At 53.9% G+C, this 25,804-nt stretch overlaps 1 protein-coding gene across 2 annotated transcripts in view; it reads left to right on the top strand.

Moving 5' to 3' along the window:
- The first annotated feature begins 3,503 nt into the window (after positions 1-3,503).
- Positions 3,504-25,804, top strand: part of AP2A2 (adaptor related protein complex 2 subunit alpha 2) — a 59,681-nt gene continuing 37,380 nt past the window's right edge. For both annotated transcript variants that reach the window (XM_054570703.1, XM_054570704.1), the window contains exon 1: positions 3,504-3,735. In XM_054570703.1, the coding sequence (XP_054426678.1) occupies positions 3,669-3,735 (67 nt within the window). In that variant the 5' untranslated portion in view covers positions 3,504-3,668. The remainder of the gene's footprint in view (positions 3,736-25,804) is intronic.

Consider the following 25,804-nt stretch of genomic DNA (forward strand, 5'->3'; position numbering starts at 1 on the left):
GGTCACACAGCCACCAGAAGCGAGGGCAGAGGCAAGGAGCAGCCCCCGCAGAGCGTCCGGGGAACTGACCATGCCCACACCTTGGCCTGGACTTCTGGCCCCGGGAGCGGGGAGGGGGCGGCTTCTGCTGTTCAGAAGCCACTGGTCTGTGGTCATCGCTACGGCGGCCCCGGGAAACTGATGTTCTTAGGTAAGTTTCCCCCCCTAAAGCTGTTTCTCTCAGGCTCATCTTGAAACGGCATACACCCCATCAGCTCGCCCTGTAGGGCCCTTAGAGGGAGGAGCCGCGCTGGGTGGCGGTGAATGTCCATCGGCCTGCGATGGCAGCCCTCGCCAGAAGACGCCCCCACCACCAGGCCCGTGTGGTGATGGCCTGCTGGCCGGCTGCTGCCGGCGTGGCTGGTCTGCCCTTTAACGTCAAGGGGTGTGTTTTGCAACCGGTAACTCAGGGACACGGGAGGTCCTGGTCCCTGCTCTGTGGGTGAACGGGCCACCTGAGCTGGCCGCATCCTGGGGGGCGGCAGGACTTCTGTCGCTGTGGCCTGCACCCCTCTGCTGGTGGGTGTCACCAGCTGCCTGCTCCTGGGGTGGTTTACTGACGTTGACAGTGCTCGCTAAGCCTCTCCGACGCCCGCCCCCCCACCACAGCGGGCGGGTGTGAAGTGGGAAGAGAGTAAATGCAGACTGAAGTACAACAAATTCACAGTGGGGTAGGGCGGGCTCCTAGGAGGGCGTGACTGGCGACCTCAGAAAAGGGAAATGGGGGCTGAAGGATGTGCACGGAGGGAAGACGTCCATCTGTGAGAGCAGGAGAGGCCGGCCCAGACCCTCACTCACAGCTCCAAGGGGCCGGCCCGGCCGGCGCCTTGACCGCAGACTTGCGGCCTGTTGGGGAGCAGTGCACCTCCGAGTTCCTTTCTCCGCATGGCATCCAGAGACTTTCTGGCATCTCAACCCTGTTGCGTCCTGGGCCACCCTGACTCCAGCCTCCAGGCCATCGGCTGCCCCAGTGGGCTCAGCTGACCCAGGTAGCTCACTGCCTGAGGCCTGCTGCCTGGGAATTTGTCCCACACGTGCTCTGCAGGACGTAAACTCCACTTCCTGCAGTCATGGGGGTTCAGCCGTCCCCATCCAGGTGCGACTTTGTGCTGGGACCTGACTCTCCCAGGTCTCCGAGGATGGAGCTGGCCAGGGGGCCTTTGAGGGCAACTGAGTTTTCTCTTAGAAAGTAACTCCTTCCTTGGGTGTCAGTATGGGGTCTTCACTATGGGGACTACTTCATCCAATGAGGGGAGGCTGGCCAGGGGCCCTTGGGAAATACAGATCTTCCCCCAGGGACCCCAAGTTACCCCTTTTATGGCATTGCATTTCCCTGGGTCCCCTACATGCCCCACCCGCACGCCAGTGTTCCCATAAGACGTGGTGAGGCCTCAGGTTCAATTTCTGTGGTTATTTTGCAATAATCCGAACCCAGCTGTGTGCGTGGCTTTGGGCTCAGTTCTGTGGCTGTGAGATGACATCTGCAGTCTCAGGCCCCTCCTGCCACCGTCACAGGAGCAGTTAGGGACCTTAGCTCCTCACTCTCCTTCTTCGGGCCCAGCTCCGCTTGAAGCACCCTCCCCCACAGGATTCTTGAACGCCTCCTGCTGCACGGGGCCCATGGCCCGGATGTGCTTGGTCCCCAGAGACTGGCCTTCCCCAAGCATGTCATCCCTGGTGACCACAGGTAGCCACCAGGTGCCAAGGACTGCCACCTCCCCATCCCTGAACAGGCATGGGTGCCCAGGGCCTCTAGCCATGCCCGGACCAGGCCGCCAACCCCAATTTTCTGGAAGGGTCACTGTCTGAAACCCATTATGGAAGCCGGGTTGGTCACAGGCCCCACGGGAGGCCCGAGCTGGCCCCGGCCTTGGTACGAGCCGCGACGCAGCCAGCTACGGCTGCAGGACGCCCTCGGCTCCTTGGCCGCACTGCAGGCTCTGGGCTTCCCGCCTTCGTGTCCTCCTTCTCCTCCAACTGTGGGGCATCCACCTATGGGGCCCTCACCGCCCCATGGAAAGAGATTTTGGCTCCACTTCTGCCCTTGGGATCGGTGCTGAGACCACAAGTGGGCTAGAGTGTCGCAGATGTCCAGTTTACGCAATTTAAGAAATGAAACCGTTTCCAAGCACTGCACACCACTCCAGCGGCCTGTGCCTCGCGGAGCATGACCGTGGTCCAGGAAGGCTGCGTGGCCTCAGGCCCGATGCTCGATGGCGATGAGCGATCTGAAGGGCTTGTCTGCACCGCCCGGTCGCCTGTGTCTCCCCTCAGGTCCTGAGGCCACTCCCTCCGCCCTGGACACACATGCACACACGCTTCCCAGGAGGCTCGGGAGCCTAGAGTCCCCCCTGACAGAAGGCGGAGGCCTGCCCAGCCTCAAGCCCCTCCTCTGGGGAGCCCTCCACTTTAGGCTGGGCTGGCGCTCTGTTCAGGGTCCCCGTGCGCTCCTGGCTGCTGGGAGAGGGTGGGGGTCTGTTTGTTGAGTCCCGCGGCCTGGACCTGATAGTGTTATCTCCTCCTGTGGGATCGCAGGGCCTGGGTGTCTCCCCTCTTCCAGGAACACCCCCCCCCCGCCCCCCCGTCCCCTGTCACTGGCCTAGCTCTTTGGGAGGTCTTGGAAGGTAGTGAAATTGCTGTCTTAACAAGAATTTGGGTCTCCACATGTTCCGGTTTCCCCCAGGGGTCTTGGAGGCCCAGAGCCTGGGGGGCGGGGTGCCTTGTTTGTGGGAGGGGCCAGATCCTTCCTCCTCCTGGCGAGGGTCCACCCAGGCCTGACCTCCCCGCGGGAACTGAGGAAGTGAGCCAGGGTGGGGCAGGTCTTGCTGCTGGGTTCGGGCCACTTCCAGGTGCGGGGTCCAGATAACTCAGAAGGAGCTTCTTCAAAGCCATCCGGCTTCACAAAGGAGGCCTCGGCAGGGCCACCTGCCGTCCAAACGGACTCCCGGGGTGGTCATGCGGGCCAAGGGCCCCGCTGTGTGCTGCCGTGTGGGCCCACAGGGGCTGCCCCCTGCCTCTACCCCGCTGGGGTGCAGGGGCCAATGGTGGCAGCAGTGGCAAAGGGCCCGGGCTGGGCACGGAGGGATCAAATTGTAGACTGCGCCCTGCGGTCACCTGGTGCTGTCGCGGGGTCGGGGTGAGCAGTCCTGTCACTTCAGGTAGGGGCTGTCTCTGGACAGCTATGGCGAAGCGCATCAGGGTCTCAGCTGTGCACGCGCACCAGCTCCCCTAGGCGGACAGCGAGCTGCCGCAGAGCCGGGGCTGGGCAGGGCGGTGCCGGGCCAGGCTGGGGCACGTCGCGGGGGCCTGGGAATCCCAATCGGTGGCTCCCAGCGCGGCCCCGCCCGCGGCGTTGGCCTGCAGGGGGCGCCCCCGCGCCTATCATCACACGCCCGCCTTCAACGTGCTCGCCCCCGCGCCGCGGACGCGCGAGCGAGCGTGCGCGTGCGTGCGGCCGCGAGCGTGCGTGCGTGCGCGCGCGCGCGGCGGCGCCCTGAGAGCGGCGCTGGGAGCCTGAGGTGGTTCGGGCTGAGGCGGCTCCTCGGGCGGCGGCGCTCCCCGCTTCCCGCTCCCCGCTCCCCGCTGCTCCTCCAGGCCTGTCAGCGCAGGCCGCTCCCCGGGGCCCGAAGATGCCGGCCGTGTCCAAGGGGGACGGGATGCGGGGCCTGGCGGTCTTCATCTCCGACATCCGCAACTGTGAGTGGCGGCGGCGGCCTGTGGGGGGCGGGGGTCTGGGGTCCGGGGGTGCCGACCTAGAGGGCGGGGGTCCGGGGGTACAGGCTTTGAGGGGGGGCCCGGGGGTGCCGCCTTTGAGGGAAGGGGTCCGGGGACGCGGACCTAGAGGGCGGGGGTCCGGGGGTACCGCCTTTGAGGGGGGGGTCGGGGGGGTGCAGACTTTGAGGGCGGGGGTCCGGGAGGTGCAGAGTTTGAGGGGTGTCCGGGGGTGCAGACTTTGAGGGGGGGCCGGGGGGGCCGCCCTGAGGGGGGGTCCGGGGGTGTCGCCCTGAGGGGTGGTCCGGGGGTGCCGCCTTTGAGGGGGGTCCGGGGGTGCAGACTTTGAGGGGGGGTCCGGGGGTACCGCCTTTGAGGGGGGGTCGGGGGGTGCAGACTTTGAGGGCGGGGGTCCGGGAGGTGCAGAGTTTGAGGGGTGTCCGGGGGTGCAGACTTTGAGGGGGGTCCGGGGGTGTCGCCCTGAGGGGTGGTCCGGGGGTGCAGACTTTGAGGGGGGGTCCGGGGGTGCAGACTTTGAGGGGGGTCCGGGGCTGTCGTCCTGAGGGGGGTCCGGGGTGCCGCCTAGGGGGTCCGGGGGTGCCGCCTTTGAGGGGGGTCCGGGGGTGCAGACTTTGAGGGGGGTCCGGGGGCCCAGGGGGTCGGGGTGCAGACTTTGAGGGGGGTCCGGGGGTGTCGCCCTGAGGGGGGTCCGGGGTGCTCGAGAGGGGGTCCGGGGGTGTCGCTCTGAGGGGGGGCCCGGGGGTGCAGACTTTGAAGGAAGGGGTCCGGGGGTAAGACCTGGAGGGGGGCGCGGGGGGCGCGGACCTGCGCGGCGGGGGCGGGGCGCGGAGCCAGGTGCGCACGGGCGGGCGGAGCCGGAGCGCGGCCCCCGCGGAGGCGCCCCCCGCATGATGTCATCCCCGAGCGGCCCCCGCGCGCGTCGAGTAGCGGCGTCGAGTAGCGGAGCCCGTACCCGGCCTTCCCGCCGCGGCGCGGGCTTCCGCGGCCCCTGACGGGACGGCGCCCCCGGCCCCCGGCCCCCGGCCCCCCGGCCCCAGGAAGCGGGGCGGCAGCGCGCGGACGCCCTGGGGGCGGTCGGAGGCGGCCCTTCCGTCGCGCGCGGAGCCGCTGCCCTGCCTCGGGCGGCGGCGGCGTGGTGTTTCGCCCCCCCGGACGGAGGTGCCTTCGAGCAGCCCAGCCGGCGGGCCGTCCCTGTCGCCCTGCCCGGGGCTGCGAGACGCGCCGTCGCCGCTTTCGCCGCTTTCGCCGCTTTCGCGGGGGGGGCGGCGCGCCCCTCTCTGCCTCCCGGGGCTGCGACTCCGGGCGGCGGCGTCTCGGCCCGGCGCGCGGGCGGGCAGCGGAGTGTGCGTGTCCCCGGGCCCCGGCGCGAAGGCTCCGCAGACGGGCCGCGAGCCCGCCCTTCTCCCTGAGGAAAGGAGCGTCGGCGGCCGCCCGTGCCGTGGGGCTGGCCGTTCGCTGTGCGGGGCGGTCGTGGGCTTAGCGGCGTCGCGTCTCTAGCCGGTGCCTCCCCCGGGACGTCGCCCTGCCGGGCGGGGCTGCCCCTGCCGAGAGCCCCGAATACGGGCCGCCGAATCCGAGCCCGTCCCCGAGGGAGCGGAGCTACGAAGGGGCGCCTCGTCCCTCCCGGGGCCGGGCGGGCTCTGTCCCCCGGACGCAGCGGCCCGCCAGCCCCGCCGCCGACCGCGCCGTGCGTCTCCCTCGGAGCGGGGGGCGCCGCCGCCCCAGCTCCGCCCGCGCAGCGGGAGACGCGTGCCGAGCAGGCGGGCGTTTCCCCGAGGGGATGACTCCCGGGCCGATGGATGCTGTGCTAAAGGGCAGGCGCGGGGCCACGTCCTGCGTGGACAGCGGGGCAGGAGCTCCTGAGCAGGCGGGGGCGGGGTCCGGGGATGGGATTGGAAAGGAGCCCCGGCCGGAGCTGGTCCGGGCCTGACCCCTGCGTGCGGCCAGAGGGGCCGGCCTCCCCCTCCCGCTGCCCGTCTCGGAAGCCGCTGCGCGTCTGCCGTTTTCCTCTGGGGTGACCCCCGGGCCAGGCCCCGGCGGGGGCGCCCAGCGGGCAGCCGGGGCTGGGCTCCGACGGCCTCCCACCGGCCCCCCGGCCCGCAGCCGCCCGGCACCGGGCCTCAGTTTCCTCCGCTGCGGCGGCGTGGGTGTGGGCCCGAGGTGGCGCTGGGCCTTCTGCTGCCGCTCTCAGGCCCCAGCCCCCGTCTGTCTTCCTGAATTGGGTGCTCCCGCCCGGCCTCTGAGACCCGGAAGAGCTTCCCTGGCCGGCGGCCCGCTCTGGCCGCGGGGAAGGCTGGACAGCGCTCAGCGCGGGCCGCAGGGCCCTGGCTCCGGCTTTTGTGGCGCCCAGACCGGAGCTGTTCAGTGCTTCGGAATCGGCTTGACCCATTTTGATCGCCTTCAACTCAGAGGCCACTGGGCTCAGCCAATGTGAGCTCAGTGTGTGGTAGTGAGTGAGCTGTTTCTCTCTGTCAACTGGCATTAAAGAACTGTTCTTTTATTTAGTCCCAGATTTTAAAGAATTTTTTTATTTTTATTTTTTTAAAAACATTGTGTTTATTTTTAGAGAGAGGAAGGGAGGGAGGAATAGAGGGAAACATCCGTGTGTGGTGGCCTCTCACGCACCCCCTGCTGGGGACCTGGCCTGCCCCCCAGGCCTGCGCCCTGACTGGGCATCGCACCCGCGACCCTCTGGTTCGCAGGTTGGTGCTCAATCCACTGAGCCACGCCAGCCAGCGCAAGAATTCTTTTTTAAAAATTTTATTTATTTATTTTAGAGAGGGGAAGGGAGGGAGAAACGTAGGGAAAGAAACACTGACGTGAGAGAAACATGGATCGGTTGCCCCTCGCATGCCCCCAACCAGGGACCTGGCCTGCCACCTGGGCATGTGCCCTGACCAGGAATTGAACCCACGACCTTTCGGTTTATGGGATGACACCCAACGCACTGAGCCATACCAGTCAGGTCTTTAAATAATTCTTTATTTTGAAACAAATGTAGATTCATAGTATGTTGCAAAGAAAAGGTCAGGGAGGTCCCCTCACTCCACTTCCTTTAAGGTAGACATCTTGTATAGCAGCATGGTGTCCACACCAAGGAACTGACCCTGGTTCAGTCCGCTAGGCCTGCTCACACTTCCCCCGGGCTGCTGCACTGGCGTGTCTGTAAGTCCACATGCTCTTACCACGGGGTAGCTTCGTGGAACTCCCACTCCACCAAGACACAGAGCTGTCCCACCGTCGCAGAGCCCCCTGTGCTATCCTGTGTGGCCAGACCGCTCCCAACCACTCATCTGTTTGTCCCCACGTCCCACCTCCAAGGTGCTGTGCAGCACAGTGCCCTTGGGGCCCTTCCAGGCTACCCTGAGTGACGTTCTGTTCAAGCAGACTCAAAGAAAATGAAAGAGCTTCTGGCACTAGGAGAATAATAGTTGTTTGCTACTTATTCAGTTATTTTGGAACTTTTGTTTGTTTTTATACCTGTGATATGTTGGAGGGGAGTCACATGCAGTTACCCTTGCACAATGTGAGGGTTACCGGCGTCAGCCCCTATGCAGTTGAAAATCTCCGTATGACTTTTGATTCCCCAGAAACTTAACGGTAGCTGTCACTCAGTATCCTAGGGGGGATTGGTTCCAGGATCCCGTGGATACCAAAATCCACATATGTAAAATGATGTAGATCAGTGTGTAGTGGGCTCTCCATGTCGAAGGGTTCCCAACTGTGGATGTGGAACCTGGGGACACGGAGGGCAGATTGTATGTATATTGAAAAAAAACAAAAAACCCATGAATAAGTGCAGCTGTAACTAGTGCATGGTACAGTGGTGGTACAGTGTAAGTAGTGCATGTCTTTATGCATTGCCATCGACTGACATGTCGACACTGGAGCATGTTGACAACGGGAAACTCTGCCGAAACGGCACCACACTCAGAATTGCCTGCAGGATCTTTAGGACCACAGAGGAAGTAAGGGGTCTCCCTTCTTCAGAGATCAGTCTCAGTGCCAGTGGGCAGGGAATCTGCCTTTCTTTCCTGCAGGCTGCAGTGTGGTGGGCTGGGCCGCACAAATGCATCCACGTGCTTGGAGGCATTTTATTCAGTCCCTCCAGGCACTCACTCAGATGAAGGGAAATGAGGGGAAAGGTGTAATTAGCCATTTGGCAAAAACCTGAATTCCCCAGTTCTTAGAGAAAGCATGCGATTTTGCTGCAGTCGCTCTGGTGAACTGGGAGAGCCGCCCTCGGCGCTCTGCCTGTGCGCTCCTCACAGAGTGTGGTTCCTTTCGTGTTTGTCAGCTCTGTTGGAATTTGGCAACCCTTTGCATTATACTTTAGCATGACTAAAGTTTAAAAAATGTTATTTGTTCATAAAATCCATTTCTTTTTTTTATCCTCACCCAAGGACATTTTTTTCTTTTGTTTTTAGAGAGAGAAGAAGGGAGAGAGGAAAGGAGGGAGAGAGAAACATTGCCTCCTGTACATGCCAGGGGTCATATGCGCCCTGACTGGGGATCGAACCTGCAACCTTTTGGTTATAGGATGATGCTCCAACCAACTGAGTCACACCGGCCAGGGAAAATACCCATTTCTTTTTCTTTTTCCTTTTCTTTTTTAAAAAAAGATTTTATTTATTTATTTGTAGAGAGAGGGAAAGGGAGGGAGAGAAACATCGACATGTGATTGCTTCTTGTGTGCCCCCCCACTGGGGACCTGGCCCGCAACCCGGGCCTGTGCCCTGACTGGGAATCGAACCAGCGACCCTTTGGCTTACAGGCCAGCACTTAGTCCACTGAGCCGCACCAGCCAGGGCCAAAAATCTATTTCCTATGATTCAGAAATTGGGCATGGAGAAACTGAACATAAAAATTTAAATTCAGCTTAAACTTCAGTGTAAAAATTAAAGCTGGTACTTGGTTTTCCTGTGTAGTAATAAGATCAGAATCAGAGTTTGCCCTTCTATTTTGTAACTTTTAAAGTTTAAAAAAAAAATGTAAGGTTCATTTTAGTCTTGACTGTACAGTTTAAAAACGCTGACTTTTTGAAAAAGAATGCTTTCCTGGCATATTTTCTTTTGCACCCTCATGCATAATCTGTGCTTCTTAGAAACTGATTAAGGAAGTATGTGACGGAGGGTATGGGGAGAGGCGGGCCACCAGGCCGAGGAGGAAGGAAGGGTTTGGTCCAGGTTGAGTTTTCCTGCTGAGGCTGGTGGCTGCTGCTTCTAGGAACTGTCCATGTGTCTTCCATGTCCCTTCTGGCTTCTCTGAATGGGGACAGTCTTGTGTGACAAGCTGACGTGTCCTGGTGATAAGTGTGTCCTCATGCCGGATGCCTAGAATGGCTGTCCTTTCCTCTTAAAACGATTTTCACCCTGATTCTTTGGCAGCAGGATGTGTTGGGTTCTGAAGTCTCAGCGTTGTTGGAGAGGCTGCCTCTGTGGGGGCAAATGGCATTTCCCTGGCTTCTGAAACATCCAGTAGAGTCAGACCAGAGGGGAGGCCTGTGGGGTTGGCACCGAGTCGAACGGGCAGTGAGACCCCTGTGTCAGCCCCGGAGTGGGATGGGCTTGAGCTCCCCGGGATTTCCCCTGCTTGTTTTTGCAGGTTCTTAGGACAAGGCTGTCCTCACATGGCTCAAATTTCAAAACTTGGAAGGCTCTCAAAACTAAACATCTTTTTTCGTAAGTCCCTGGTGAACTCGTTTTTCCACAGCGCTGGCCGGGCACACTCTTGAAGCTCGGTGTGGCCTCCCTGGCGGGCCTGACCCTAAAGTCTGCTGTGTCTGCCTTGCGGGAGAAATTGGGCCCTAGGTTTTGGATCTGGGATGCATCCGGGCCTGCTGCGTGACCTGCTGTGTGGGGGTTGGAAATGGCACGTAAGGGGCTCAGACAACACGCATTCCCTGTGATTGAGCGCCTCCTGTGTTCAGGACTCCTGCGTACACATGAGGGTGGACGAGGTGGGCCCTTGCCCCGGAGGGTTCTCTGATTTGGAGGTGGGCAGGTGCTAGAGGGAGGGTGGAGGGGAAGAGAGAAGCACCTGAGCTGCAGGGACATCTGGAGAAGGTGGTTCCCAGGCAGATTTTGGAGTGCTTCCTGTTGGCTCCTGGCCTTTTGGCGTGTTCTTTTTGGTGGAAGTGGGTCTGGTCCCCCCTCCCCACCCCACCCAGTGTGACGATGTGAGTGCAGGGGGCACAGGCATGGCCCCCGAGGTCCTGGCCCTGACTGGTCAGTACGGTCGGGCCAGACTGAAGGGCATGGAGGCTTGAGAGTGAAACCCCGTGGCGGGGAGCTTGAGAGGGGATGGCTGCTGTCACTCACGGTGGGCGGAGCGTGGGGCGAGTAACTTCTCCCAGCCTAACAAACAAACGAGTGCTGCTCGTAGGAAAGCGGAGGTCACGTGGTGTCTGAGGCTTCGAGGACAGGACTGTACGTATTGGCTGATTCTGGCATTTGCCTCCTTGCCTGTATTTCTGACTTCGGTATGAAAGCTGATGTGGTGGAAGTGTTGTGAAGGCAGCGTGTGCCACTGCAGTGAGAGACTTTCTGGGCACAGAGGTTCAGCTTGGTGCTTCCATGGGGCAGGGCGCTGAAGCTGAGCCAGACCAGCTTTTGTGCTCCAGCCTGGAGCACTGGAAGGTTTGGCCCAGATGCAGAGGGTTAGAGCATGCGCGTAGGTGTGGCCTGTTCTCCACCTGGATGTGGAGCTGGGACAGTGAGATGTATGCTCTGGAAAGGGAGGGGGTCCCAGCCTTGGCCAAGGTGCTGCTGTGCCCACAAGATACAGTTGACACTCTGCTCCCTCCCCTGCCTTCACAGGTCACTTCCTGCCATGCTTCAGCATTTTCCTTCAGTCTTGTTGGCAGAGAGGCGGGGGGGCCCCCTTCACTCACTAATGAGCGTATGGGTAGTGGGGCCCTAAAGGCTCCTGGGGTGGTGGCGTGCCATAGACTTATGAAGGGCAGGGATGCACCCACATTCGCCCTGGGCCCCAGAAGGAGAGGACCACCTTTGTGGCGAGGCTGAGACCCCCTCCTGGCGCAGTTCTGGCCCCGTGGAGCTCCCTCAGCCTCCTGGTGCCTCAGAGCAGCTGGCTGTACTGGATGTGGTCATGTAGGACGAACACTTCCCCAGGGGTTCAATCAGATCCTGATTCTGTTCCTGTTCTCTCACCGTTGCCCGCTGGGGCCTGAAGAGCGTGAGGTGTAAATCCGGTGAGAGTTGCAGTGGCTCCGCAGCCACCTGTTCTTGGAGGTGGGAAGCGGCCCCAGGATGTGGTAGTCATTTACCGGGTGCTGAAACTGGAGGCCAACATCCAAGTTGGGTTGCCTGGTTTTGGTTTTGCATTGTAAGGTGTTTTCCTTACCTTTAAAGTCCCTTCTGGTGGTGACAAGAGGGTCTCGGTTGTTCTGTGTAGTGTGTCTACATCTGTGCTGTATTGGGATTTGTGTTTTGCGTTTTCTTTTCTTTCTTTTTTAAATGTGTGGTTGCCTCTCATGCACCCCTTTCTGGGGACCTGGTCTACAACCCAGACATGTGCCCTGACTGGGAATCGAACCAGCGACCCCTTGGTTCTCAGACTGGCACTCAATCCACTGATCCACACCAGCCAGGGCTGTGTTTTGCATTTTCTGTGGCCAGCCTTCCTTCATGGCTGTGAGGCAATTATGTGTTCCTATTACAGCTTAAAAAGCATTAAAAATGGCACAAAATTGATGTTGAATTTCTTTTAAAACAGCCAATAGAAAGAAATACAGCAAAAATTTTTGGAACAATTTGGATTGCATTTATTGCTATGGAACAATACAATTCTATAGTGTTTTTTGTTTGTTTGTTTGTTTGTTTTCAGCCATGTGAAGTACAGCCAGGTCAAAACCTGGCTTTGAACCTCTTTGAGCTGGTGAGCATCAGTCCTCTGTGGCTGAGTCCTGCTGAGCGGTGTGGATGCGGGGCGACAGCTGCCTCCGTCACAGGCACTGCCCTCGGCTGTCAGTGTCTTCTTTGGCTGTTTCAGACTTTGTTTGCTTCCTCATGTAACTACCATTTTGGTTGTCCTTGGGTGGAGCCGCACTTCAGCCTCCTGGGCACCAAGCATGCATCGCTGAAGGGTCCTTCCGTGCCCCATTGTGCTGTCGCTGAGGCCTGGCCTTTCTAGATGGCATCCACGGGAGGGGTTTGGGTCCCCTGTGTGGACGCTGGACGCTGGTTGCGGATGGACAGAGGTACTCTTCTGTCGGTGCTGATGTCCGTCTGATGCGGATTTTCTGAGGCAGTGTTTCGGTGGGTCTTGTGTAAATCTGGTAATGAGTAGTCCAGAAAATAGTTGTTCATGTGATGTTCTTCTTTTTAAGACTTTACTTATTTATATTTAGAGAGAGGTGAAGGGAGGGAGAAAGAGAGGAGGAGAAACATCAACGTGTGTTTGCGTCTTACGTGCCCCCAACTGGGGACCTGGCCCACAAGTCAGGCAGGTGCCCTGACTGGGAGTCAAACTAGTGACCCTTTGGTTCACAGGCCAGTGTTTAATCCACTGAGTCACACCAGCTGGGGCTTGTGTGATGTTCTTAATGTTTTGCTGTAGTTTTGATGTATCCCAAGCGTGAACAGTGTTTTGAAAGGTGCGTGTATGCATTTTAAAATTTATTTTTGGTTTTTTGACATATCTACTCAGTTATATCAGATATTTTCTGACATAATTGTATAATTTGTTCATTCATTTGAGAAATCTGTTGAGTGCTTGCTTTGAGCCAGGATTATCTAGGCTCTGGAGTTGCATTGGTGTCAGAATTTAGTGCTTTCAGAACTAAATCCTTTTTTTTCTTTTTTGTTGAATTTATTGGGGTGACACTGGTTAATAAAATTACATCGGTTTCAGGTGTACAGTTTTATGCTGCATCATGTATATTGTATCGTGTGTTCACCAGCCAAGTGGAACTGAATTCTTGTGGGAACAGACAAAATAAGCGAGAGAAACGTCTGTATCTCTGTATCGCCACCCACTCGTCCATCTGTTGTGCAGAAGATAAAGCAGGGAAGAGAGAGGGCTCTCAGCGCTGCAGAGGGGTCAGGTGAGGCAGCCTGGAGGAGGTCTCTTTCCCAGAAGGTTGAAGGAGCTGTGGCAGTGACCCTGGGAGTCCCAGGGGACCCTCTGGACAGGTGGAGGCCAGGCCCTCGGGGTGCTGCGGCTGTGTCCGTCAGGGCGAGGGGGCAGCGGGCCCCTCAGAGGCCTTTAGCCCAGGAGCGATCTCCCGGCTGCCGCACTGACGTGGCAGCAGGGCCAGGCTGGAAGCAGCGAGTCAGTGTGGGCGCACAGTGTGCCGAGCACAGGGGCGGCAAAGGCCTGCCTGCTCCATGCCCTGTCGCAGGACGAGACGGGCACTGCCCGGGCCGCGTCTCCTGCGCTCGTCATTGTCTGTGTCTACATGTGAGGCGGCTCTTTCCTGTGGCTGCTCTTAGCGTCTTTCTTTCTCATTGGCATTAGTCAATTTTATTTTTGATGCTCCTCGTAACTGTCTTCAGGTTTCCTCTGCTTGGTGTTTGAGCTTCTGAGATCAGTGGGTTTATAGTTTTCATCAAACTTGAAAAACTTGGCCATTATTTCTTTAGCTGTTTTATCAGATATTTTTCTGTCCCTTCCCCCAGTGGGGTTCCGATCCCATGCCTGTGGGGAACCCCAGGCCCACACCTCGCTCTGTCATGTCCAGTGGGTTTTCCTCTGTATGTTCAGCCTGGACAGCACCTGAGCTGTGTCTGCAAAGCCTGGTCTCCTGCTGGTCCCCTCCACACGTTTCCACCTCAGACCCCGGGGGCCTCATCCTTCCCTCACCTTCTTCTGTTGCCGAGTCTCTGACCGGCTGGTCGTCTCCTGCGCCCTCACAGGCCTGTTGAATGGAGTCAGAACGCTGTTCAACATTCTTCCCTCCTGACTCTGTCATCTGCGTCGTTTCTGGGCCTGTTTCTATTGACTGATTTTTCTCCTACTCATTATGGGTTGTATGTTCCTGTTTCTTCACATGCCTGGAAATTTTTTGATGGATGCTGGCCATTATGAATCTCACCTTGTTGGTCCTGAATATTTTTGTATTTCTTTAAATGTTCTTGAGCTTTGTTCTGGGATGAAACAGTTTGATCTTTACAAGGAGGGACCAGATCAGCCTTTAGTCTGGGGCTCATTTGACCCCATTCTTGATAGCTTGCACTCCTTCTTGGGACTCTGCTCGATGCCCTGTGGTTTGAGTCTTCCCTTCGGTGTGCGGGCCCTGGGATCAGGGTTTTCTCTCCACTCCTTTCTGATGGAGCCCCTCCCCACGGTGTGCGCCCAGGCAGGCCAGTAACCAGACAGATGCCAGGGCCCCTCCAGAGCTTCCTGGTGCCTTCCTGCCCGGCAGCAGGCTCCACGCCCTGCTCTGCCCCATGCACATGAGCCTCCTGGGCCTGTCTCCTCATTTCCGGGAGACCTTTGGGCTGTTGGGGTTATTTGGGTTCTCCTCCGCAGGTTGTAAGGTCACCTGGTTTGTCTTCTGTCTCTCAGTGACTACTCTCTTTCATAGTCAGTTATCCAGTGTCTGGAAGCCATTACCTCATCTAGTTTGTCCAGGTTTTCACTTGCCTAAGATGGAAGGGTACCTCCTAGTTAGGTGTCCAAGACTGGCATTCAGAGGAGAGGTCTGGATTTGAGATAAGAGTGTGGGGGCCTTTATTTGTAGCTGGCGTTTATACCTGGGAGACAGGAGGTTCACCACGGTGTGACTGCAGGTCATCAAAGGTAGCCTCGCTTCCCTGGGTCCCCTGTGTATGGGTGTGTGTGCTCCCGGCACGAGCCCTTCCTGTGTTTGTCTGACCTGCATGGGAGTACTTGACGTTCGTTAGTACTACGAGTCTCGCTCTTACGGATGCGGGAACGAAGGCTCAGGAGCCCAAGGCCACGTGACTGCCTAGGACATGGTAGGGCCCATGCAGACCCCAGCTGCCTGGCTCCAAGTCTCTCTGAAGCCCAGTGCTTGGCCAGCTCGGCCAGGGCTGAGGGGGCCAGCAGGTGGGTCAGGGGAGAGGCTCAGTGGGCAAACCTGACGTAGTGGGTGAAGGGAGAAAGATTGGGAAACGTGAGTCTCATCTCTCTGAGGAGTTTTGTTGTAAAGAGGAAGGAAAGGGGCAGCAGCAGCTGTGTGGGTCTCCGCGGTCACTGTAACAGACAAACCAGCACTCCGGTCTTGTGCACAGCGGGGCTCCGTAGGGGCCCCGCCTGGGGTCTCACCAGGTGTCTGCAGAGCCAGCTGCCCCGTCCCAGTGGCCTCCTGGGGCTGAGGCCCAGGCAGGGACAGGGACGCAAGGACAGCGATGGTGGGCCTCAGCCCCCAGGGCAGGCTTGGCCACGTTCCTTCTCGTGCTTTCCTGGGGGACCCTCCAGGGAATCCCTTTCAGATGGGGACCTCTGACTCCATCAGCTGTATCTCCTGCCTCCAAGCAGAGAGTTTACCTGCAGGTGAGGGCTCATCTGATTGGATGGGGCTCACCTGCGGGACCCAGGATAACTCCCCGGTTTTAATCACATGTGCAGAGTTCCTTTTGCCTGGACATGTATGTAACTCACAGGATTCTCATACTAGGGCATGGTGTCCTAAGATTTTTTTTAAAAGATTAATTCAGTTGTTCAACATTTGCACCGTGAGCAAAACGTACAAGAAAACCCTCATGTGTCTAACATTTTAGGGAGGTAAATAAAATCAATAAGGTAAAGTACCTCATGTACTATATGAAGGGAAACTAGAGCAGGAACGAGGTTGCAGTTTAGATGGAGCAGCTGGGCTCAGGTGTGCCGTGTGCTGGAGTGCTGGCTGCGGTGAGGGCCAGTGTGGCTGGAGCAGGAGTTGGGAGACAGCCTGGGACATCAGAGCTGGGAGGCAGGGGAGAGGCAGATGTCGGGGAGCTGGAGGGGAGGGAAGCAGGAGACCAGTTAGGAGGCTCTGAACCAGGTGAGAGGCGAGGACCCCTGGGAAGGGGGGCACCTAGAGCAAGTTTGCAGGCTGGTGGGAGAGAAGGGCCAGGGAGGAAGTGAAGGGGTGGAGAGGCAGAGGGGCAGGCGGAGGCGGTGGAGAAGGGAGCAGGCTCCCCAGTCGCCAGTGTTGGAAGCGGAGGAGAAGCAGCTAGAAGAGCTGGTGGGCCTCCCTGGGCTTCAGGTGTGAGGCCAGCCCAGCGACTGGGTATGTGGTTTCACCCTTGGTGCCAGCTGGCCAAGAACTGGGCTCAGTAGGGAGGGCTTTTGCGAAGCAAGGGCACAGATGGAGAAGGAGGGTCAGGGCTTGGTCCACGAGATGGGACTGAAGCTGGCTGAGAGACGGTGAGGACAGGAGGGAGACACAGTGGGGCCAGGTCCTGTGGGAGCTCTGGGCGCTCCACGTGTGCTTACCTGGTAGGTGGAGCAAGCTGAGAGGCCAGGCTGGCGGCACGCCTGCGGTGGACTGAGGGGAGGGTGCCTGTTGGAGGGGGGGCTGTGGTGGGGGCCCGATCCTCTGAGGAGCCCAGGGCACGGGTGTGGCTTGGCGGTGGGTGGGTGGGTGTTCCGGTGCCGGAATATTCTTCACCAAGGGTGGGAGAGGGGATGCTGTCGTAAGTAACTGGGCAGGTCTTCCATTGCATTTTCTTCTTCTTTTTTTTTTTTTGGTCATTTTCTTCTTCTGGTGTCCTTAATCAAATGTTTAAAAAAATTTAAAGTCAAGAACGTAGTTTAAGCAGTTAATTATAAAACATAGGACCCCCTCCTCATCCCGTTCCTAAACCTCAGAGTCAATTATTTTCATTTAATGGCCATTTCTTCTCATGTTTACTTTATAAATGTGATTACTTACTAATTCTAAATTATGTGTTTATACAGTTTATGGATTTTTTCCCTTCCTTTAGTCATTATTTATTAACTTCCTACTGTGGAAGGTGAGGATTTAACTTACCTAAGCTCTCCTTCTCCCATTCTTTAATTTGTCACAATATTTGATCTCATTAATGTGCAGCATTTAATTCATGTCTGAAAGTTTTCTTCTCTGTGAGAAGAATGGTTCAACTTTAAATTTTTCAGAGTTCGTTATTGCCTTTGGCCTTACTACTTTTTAACGCACCTGTTGCTCCTCAGTCCCAAGCTTTGGGTCATGATTGTAAGAGCCTCTGACGCGGGCAGCCTCTCAGCCTCCCAACCCCATGGGGAATGCCCTGCCTGGAGCGGGCAGTTCTGGTCACCTGGCAGCCGTGGGACTTCCTGTCACTACATCCTGAGGGTCTCTTCTCTGGCTGGGGCTGTTCTTTGGGGATCGAATGTGTGTGCTCTGGGCCTGCGCTTAGCTGGCACTCAGTTTGGGCGTGCAGGTCTTTTTGCAGCTGAGAAATAGTGTTGAAGAGGTAAAATTGTTTTGAGATTTTGCATTGTTGAAAAAAAATGTATTTTTTTACCCTGATACTTAATTGAGAATTTGACAAGGGTACAAGTCTAGGCTGGAACTAACTCTTCCTCAGTTTCCAAAGCACAGCTCTGCTTCTAGTTCCTAGTGGTCTGAAACGGGAGATCTGTGTGCCCAGTGCGGCAGCGAGGTGCCTCAGTATGGAAACTCACGTCCTTTGAGTCTGGGGAAATGGTCTTGTCTTTTGGATAATTTCCTTTCACCTCTTTTTCATCAGTCCTCTAATAGTTGAAATTCAGATGTCTTGCCATACATTTCCTTCAGTTTTTATATTATGCTTTCCATTTTTTTGTCTTTGTGTTGTTCTATTTCCCGAGACTCTCAATTTGGTTCTCTAGCCCTTCTTTTGAACTTTGAATTTCTGTTCTCACTTTTATAATTTCAGGGTTTTCTTACTGTCTTTGTGCTCCTTTGGTGGCATCTGGTTCTGAAAGCTGTATTTTCTCTAATTTATGTAAGAATATTCATTGTGTCCTGGCTAATGTGGCTCAGTGGATTGAGTGACAGCTTGTGAACTGAAAGGCTTCTGGTTTGGTTCCCGCTCGGGGCACACGCCTAGGTTGCAGGCCAGGTCCCCAGTTGGAGGTGTGTAAGAGGCAACCAATCTATGTATCTCTCACACACAGATGTTTCTCTCTCACTCTTTCCCCCTCTCTAATAGTAAATAAGTCAAATCTTTAGGAAAAAAAAGAATATTCATTGTTTTGGAGTTTCCTTCTCCGCACACCCTCTGTGCTCTGAATTCCTTTTCTGTAGGTTCGTTGTGTCTCTGGCTCGTGCCATGGACCTTTCTGGACGCCCGGTGGTTGGTGCCTGTCCATTAACATGTAGCAGCACTGGCGCATGTATGCAGGGCTTCTGCGGAGGCCTCACTGCACGGTGTCGGGGGAGGGGTCTCACTTTCATAACGGGCAGACTTGTCAGCTGTCTTTTCCATCTTCTTCAGAATAAGCCCTCAGACCCTCCCGGGGCCGGGGGGGGTGGGCGGTGGATGGGTGCTGTAAGCCTGGCTGCCGCTGCTCTAGAGGGGTGTCTCCCTATCCCCCGAGCCCGTCTCCTGGTGCTCTCCTCAGTGTGTCACCCGGCCTGGAACTGCAGTGCTCCTTTTCCAGAGGGGACCCCTGTGGCCTTCTGCTGGGATGAGGGGCAGGTTGCCTGGCTGCGGCTTTTGGTGTCCATGCCACAGGCACCTGCGCTTCCAGTTCCTGAGCCTCTTCAGCTCTTGGTCTGAGAAGCTTTGCTCTTTACGGATCTTCCCTCCTGCAGGCAGTTATCACGTGACCATCTCTGTCCAGTGTCCAAAATGGTGATACAGTCTTCTCCTTTTAAAAAAATCTTTGACTAATTTTATACATTACACACACACACACACACACACACACACACGAACCTTGGTGACCATTATTTATACTTTGGATTAATCACCGCTTGAGAGAAGGCCTTGGGAAAGAATAATTTAACTTTCGCTACTTCTACTTTTTTATTTTTAAATGAAGTAATAATACGTTTTATTATTAAATCTAACTTGGACAGGTAGTTCTCACTGTGCAGCTTGTTTTGCATGTGTTTCTAAGTGGAATTTTAAAGGGAATGCGTGATTCTGTGGCATTTATTCTGGTTCTAACCTGAAACGAGCAAGCAGGGAGGGCCTTGTTCTCCATTGTGCACAATTGTGCGGCATGTGTTTCTGCATACCTGTTTTTCACGGGTTTAGTTTACAGTGCTCTGAAACTCAGAAATCAAGGCAAGGGAGCTAGGTGTCTGATAGGACTTTTCTCATAGACACTGTGTTGTAAGCAGTTTCTTGTTGGTAGAGGAATGGAATGTAGTCAATGGAAATTTCTCTTTGTGCTTAAGCCGGCATTGATTAACCACTATTATTGGTAATGCACCAGTCCAGAGTAGTTTGGATATATAAATTTCCAAAGAGTTACTTTATTTTATTTTTTAAATTGATTTGAGAGAGAGGGAGGAAGGGGGACGAGAGAGAAAGAGAGGAACATTAATTTGTTGTTCCATCTACTTAAGCATTCATTGGTTGACTCTTGTTTGTGTCCTGACCTGGGATCAAATCCTCAATCTTGGCTTATCAGGATGATGCTCTAACCAACTGAGCTACCCGGCCAGGGCTCCAAAGAGTTACTTTAAACCCTGAACTCCACCTTTAAAAATAGAAGCAGCCCTGGCCTGCACAGCTCTGTTGGTTGGAGCGTTGTCTCGTAACCAAAAGGTTGTGGGCCTGATTCCCAGTTTGGGCACATACGGGAGGCAGCCAGTTGATGCTTCTCTCGTGCATTGATGTTTCTGTCTCTTGCTTCCTCTCTCTCTCTCTAAAAATGCCCTTGGGTGAGGATAAAAACAGTGGAAATATTTTTTAGAATATACTTCATCCTGACGGGGGATCAAAGGGAGACTACCTCAGGTAGGGCGTTCACAGAGGCCTCCTGAGGGAGTGGCAGGTGAGCTGGGTCCTGAAGCTGCCTGGGACCAGCCTTGTGAGGGGAGAGACGTGGAGTGGGACAGAGCTGGCTCTGCTTCAGGACAGGGAGGGCCTGTGTGGTTGGAGTGCAGGGTGTGAGGGAGCACCACAGAGGCGAGGTTGGGTTCCTGGGCCGAGGCCAGGGCAGGCGGCAAGGCTGCGTCCCCCTTAGTGTCGTGCCGGAAGCTGCGGAAGAAAATCAGGTGAATGACAGGTCTAACTGTATTTACAAGATTGCCCGGGCTTCTCTTTGGGGGATCAGTTGGCAGCGGCCAGGAGTGGATGGGGAGAGTTGTTACCGTCTAGATAAGAGATGTGGGTGGGAATGGAGGTGGTGAGAATAGAGCATTCACTTGGGGGAAGAACGGGCGAGACTCCGACAGGATGGATGAGGGGAGGGAGGGCCTCGGAAGGAGCTGAGAAAAGATGTCACCTGCTCAGATGGAGATCCCAGTGTCCAGTGCATGTCCCGTGTCGCCCAGCTCAACTGCTCCAGAGCCCTCGGGACTGTTCTAGGTCACTGTCAGTAGCCAACCGTGTGCTGCTGCGTTGCGCGCACACTGTGTGCTCGGTGCTGCCTCCTCACCCAGGGTCTGCTGAGCACCTCTCGGGGACCAGGCCAGCCCTGGGTTCTGCGGTGGCAGCAGTGTGAGGCAGACACCTCTTCTGCTCTTGTGGAGCTGGAACTCTGGGGGGTGCAGACCGAGATGAGGACAAGGGAGTTTTGTTTCCTGTTAGAAGGCAAAGGTACGGTAGAGGGCAAGGAAGGAGAGAGAGTGATGGGGAATATGGGGCTGTGGGTTTTCAGCTCCAGATAGGGCGACCAGGATTGGGCTTGCTGCAAAGAGAACAGCTGAGCGGACCTGAAGGCATTGGGCCACACAGGAGTTAGGAGGAGGGTGCTTTGGACTGAGGGAGCAGCAAGTACAAGGCCTTCACAGGGGAAGAAGCCGAGCATGGGGAGGACACAGCAGGAGGCCTGGGTGGCTGATGCAGAGCAAGCCGAGAGGGAGGCAATAGGAGGTTAGGTCAGAGGGGGCAGGGAGACAGTGGGGCCAGACTGGCTTCTTTTCTTGCATGCTAAGCACTCAGGGTCACAAGACACAGCCCTGTCCTCGGAGTAGCTCAAGCCCTTGCAGTGCCGAGTGGTAGGTGGTTGTGAGAGGAGTTGTGGGAATGGTGATCAGCTTAGGGGAGGGGAGCCGGCCCTATAGCACATGGGTAATGCGCCGCCAGGTCCTGCCCGGACAGGGTGTGGGAGGATGGCCCAGGAAAGGGGGGAACAGCATGCATCCCCCTGCAGAGAGGCCTGAGGGTCAGCAGGGCACACTCACGGAGTTCTGGGTGGTTCCTAGTGTGAGCAGCGCCTAGTGGATGGTGGGGATGTGGCAGGAGAAGGTAAGATCCTCCTCTGTAGAATGTGGACTGTGGGTGTATTTTAAACAGGAGAGCGTCTCTATACAATTTATTTTTTATTAGTAGAATAGTCATTGTATTCCGAATGCAGAGGATGGATTTTAGGCTTGGCTCAGAGGCAGGAAAGCCAATTAGGGAAAGATGGCTCTGGTCCAGTGGAAATGGCGAGGGTCAGAATCAAGGCAGTGGGACAGAAAGGCAAGGGTGGGTTTTGGAGGGTTAGAATCAGGACTGACAGGAGACACGAGGGGTCAAGTTCTAGTTCTCTTTTCACAGTGGCTTTGAATCTGTAGCAGAAATGCCCTTCAGGCAGAATTGGGGGCGTGAGGCCCTACATACGCATAACCCTTGCTCAGAAGCAGTGAAGACACAGGAACAAATGAAACAGTCTCAGGAGGTTTTATTCACGAAAAACTGTGAACTGCACGCTTGGCCTCCTCTCAGTCTCCTCTTTTGTGGTCTGTGGCCACTGTGAAAACTGGCAGCCAGGCAGCCAGTGCGGGGATGGCCGGAGTTGGCCCTCAGCGTCCTTCTGAGTGTTGTCACTATCTCCGCAGTCTAGCAGCTCGCACCGAGGCCTTGTGGGCAGAACGTAGCATCATTTGACCTCCCTCAGTGGGAAGAGCCCTATTCTTAGTGTGTTTGTGGGAAATAGTGAGTGGCAGTTGTTTATTATCACAATTAGGGGCAAAGGGGAGTCTGGCCAGTCTCTGAAAAGGCAGATGTCAGGAATGACATGCCATCAGGGGCTTTGGAAAGCATTGATGGGTTCATGAGGACCTAGAAGACTGCACAGGAGCAGCACTGGGTGTGTCCAGGGCAGACTGGAGAGGGTCTCTGCCTGTCACTTCAGGCTCACCTTGACCCCTGCGCAGGGAAGAAGTGGAAGCAGAGGCAGAGCTGTCATGGTCTCAGTGGCGCCGGGGTGCCTCAGTTCCTTGAAGTGTCTGGACCCTCACTGGCTCAAGGCGCTTGAGGAGGTCCCTGAGCAATTCTTAACTGAGCACTCGGCTAGCTGAGCAAGACCTTAGTGTCTGCAAACGAGAGGGGGTTCCAAACTTCACAGAGATGGCTTAGGAAAGTCACTGAGCAGCGGCAGCAGCAACATCTCTGGGAAGGGGGTGTTCCTGTTTCCAGAGTTGCCATGTTATATATGATCTAAAATACCCCATGTTTAGTCTGTAGAAACTATCTTTGAAAGAGTCTGAACTTACTAGACAAGGAATTAGTTACCATAAATGTTCCAAGAGCTAAAAGAAACCATTATCTAAATGATTAAAGGGAACTATGAGAGTGACAGCTTGCCAAATAGAATGTCAGTAATTGAATCAGAAGTTGTTAAAAAACCAGAAAAATTCTGGGGTTGAAAATACAATAACTGAAATGAAAAATTCTCCAGAGGGCTCAACAGTAGATTTGAACCGGCAAAAGAAAGAATTGGTGAACTTGAGAACAGGCCTGTTAAGACCAATGAAGGCCTATAGGAAGGCACAAGCAGACCCACTCTGAGGAGCAGAAGGTAAAACGTACGAAGACAAGCGAGCGGAGCCTCGGAGCTCTGGGGACACAGTCAGGCCCACTGCTGCGCCCACAGTCCCATAGAGAAGGGCGTGGGGAAGAGGTAGCGAGTGTATTTGAGGACAAGCTTCCCAAATCTGTGACAAACATTATTTTTGTATGAACTTCCACCTTTTATATAGCATTTGCCTTTATCTAGTGACGCTTACATAGAGCTACAATCTTTCTCATACGTTTGCTTCATTTGGAAAGAGACTTTAAAAATGTACACACTTAAAATACTCTTCCTGGAAGTCATACACATTAGAAAATTAAAGTCAATAGCCAAGATCTGGAAGCAGCCCAAGTGCCCATCAACAGATGAATGGATAAAAAGAGTTGTGGTACATTCATATAACGGAATACTATGCGGCTTTAAAAAAAGAAGGAAACCTTACCTTTTGCGACAGCGTGGATGGACCTGGAGATTATTAGGATAAGTGAAATTAGCCAGTCAGAGAAAGACAGACACCATATGATCTCACTTATATATGGAATCTAATGAACAAAATAAACTGATGAACAAAATAGAAACAGAGGCAGGGACACGTGGAACAGACTGATGGCTGTCAGTTGGAGGAGGTTTGGGGGCTGGAAGAAAGAAGGTAAAGGGATTAAGCAAAAACATATGCATAACCCATGGACATGGGCAACAGTGTGGTGATGGCCAGAGGGAAAGGAGCGCGGAGTAAATATAAAAGACAGTATATTTTTGTAACTTTTTGTCTCCTATTTGACTTAAAAGACAACTGCATAAAATAATAATTTTAAGTAATTATACTAGAGTTTAAATAAAACTATACTGATGGACTTATAATATATGAAGATGTAATTTGTGTGACAATAATAGCACATGGGGAGGAAACAGATATGTTGGAGCAAAATTTATCCTATTAAGATTAAGTTTATATTAACCCAAACTAGATTGTGTTAAGTTATTAATTATAATCCCCAGGTAACTTTTAAGAAAGTAACTAAAAAATGTAGTAAAAGAAACAAGCGAATTAATTGGTGCGCTAAAGGTATCTATTTAACCCAAAAGAAGACAGTGATGGAAGACACAAGATATCCAAAAAATGCAGTAAAATAGCAGATGTCAATCTTATAAGTAATTATCTTAAATGTAAGTGAATTAATTGTTTGAATTAAAAGGCAGGGATTGGAAGAATAGATTTAAAGAAACTGTATACTGTGTTCAAGGTACACTATAAATTGAAAGATACAAGTAAAAGGAAGAAAAATGATATGCTTTGCAAATAGTAACTGGAAGAGAGCTGGAGTGGCTATATCAATAGCAGACAAAATAGACTTCAAGACAAAAATCATTTTTAGGGTCATAGAAGAACATTTTGTAAAGATAAACGGTCAGTCCCTCAAGGAGACTGAACCTTTTATAAGCACATTTATAAGATTGGCCAATTATAAGCATATCTACACCTGATAACAGAGCCTCAAAATACATGAAGAGAAATAGACGATTCAGGAATAATTGTTGGAAATTTTAATACTCTTCCTTCAGAAATAGATACAACTAGTCAGAAGGTCAGCAGTGAATGGAAGACTCTAACACTGTAAACCAGCCAGACCTGATGGACATCCATAGATTGCTCCACCCGGGAAGAGAAGAAACACCTTCTGCTTGCATGCAGAGGGGTTGTTGTTCGGAATAGATCATATGTGAGACCATAGCAGAAGTTTCAATACACTGAACAGGACTGAGTATGTGCAATCACAGTGCAGTGAAGTTAGAAACCAGTAACGGGAAGAAATCCACAAACATGTACCCTCCCAATAAATACCCTCCTATATAACCAATGGGTCAAGGAAGAAAACACAAGCAAGATTAAACGAATAGTTTGAGATAAATGAAAATAGAAACTCAACATACCAAAACTTAGGGAATGCAATGAAAGCAGTGCTTGGTGGGGGCTGGGGGGGGGGGTTCTAGCATTAAAAAAAGATTTCAAATCAGTAATCTAATGTTCCACCTTACAAACCAGGAAAAGAAGAGCAAACAAAACCCAAGCAAGCAAAAGAAAATGAAGATTAGCCCAAAGGTTGGTTCTTTGAAAAGATCAACAAAACTGACAAATCTTTAGCTGGACTGACTAAGAAAAAAGAGAGAGGACTCAAATTTATAAAATCAGAAATGAGTGAAGGAACATGATTACTGAGTTTGCAGAAATAAAAAGGATTGGAATGGAGTACCTTGAATAGTAATTGTATACCAAAAATTAGCTAACTTAGGTAAGATGGAGAAATTCCTAGAAAGACATAAATAACTGAAACTGACTCAGGGAGAAAAAAAGTCTAAATGGACTTATAACAAGTAAAAAGATTGAATCAGTAATTTAAAAACTTTCCACAAGAACAAAGCTGTGGCCCAGGTAGCTCCACTTCTGAATTCTACCAAATACTTAAGTAGTCAGTTCTAATCTTTACAGACTTTGAAAAAGCAGAGCAGGGAACACTTCCCAGTTCATTCTGTGAGGCCAGCCAGCCTCATGCTGACATCAAAGTCAGACAGGGATAGCACAGCGCAGAAGACTTATGTTCAGGCCAGCCCTTAGTCTTAAAGAGCACCCAGGCTGTGCTGTTCTGGTGTTAGGACACGTGTAGATAAGTGAGGCTGGCCTGAGAGTGCAGAAGTAAACCTTCACATTTTTGGTCAGTTGGTTTTTGACAAGAGCGACAAGACAATTTGCTGGGGAAAAGAATAGTCTTTTAAACAAATGGTGCCAGTATTAACTGCGTAATCCCAATGTAAAGGGATGGAACTGGACCCTGCCGTACACCATGCGCAGAGTTAACCAAAACAGTCATAGACCGACGTGCAAAAGCTACAGCTGTGAAACAAGAAAACAGAAGTAAATTTTTGTGACCTTGGGAAATGGCTTTTTAGATATGACAAAGTACAAATGATAAAAAAAGATTAATTAGCTCTGGTTGGTGTGGCTCAATGGATTGAATGCTGGCTTGCGAACCAAAAGGTCACAGGTTCTATTCCCTGTCAGGGCACATGCCTGGGTTGGGGGCCAGGTCCCCAGTTGGGGATGTATGAGAGGCAACCAATTGATATTTCTCTCCTCCTTCTCTCTCTGTTACACTCTCTAAAAATAAAATCTTTTAAAAAAAAT

Source organism: Pteronotus mesoamericanus, unplaced genomic scaffold (assembly GCF_021234165.1).
Source record: "Pteronotus mesoamericanus isolate MK-2021 breed Mesoamerican mustached bat unplaced genomic scaffold, CSHL_Meso_final contig_214, whole genome shotgun sequence".
Lineage (NCBI taxonomy): Eukaryota > Metazoa > Chordata > Mammalia > Chiroptera > Mormoopidae > Pteronotus > Pteronotus mesoamericanus.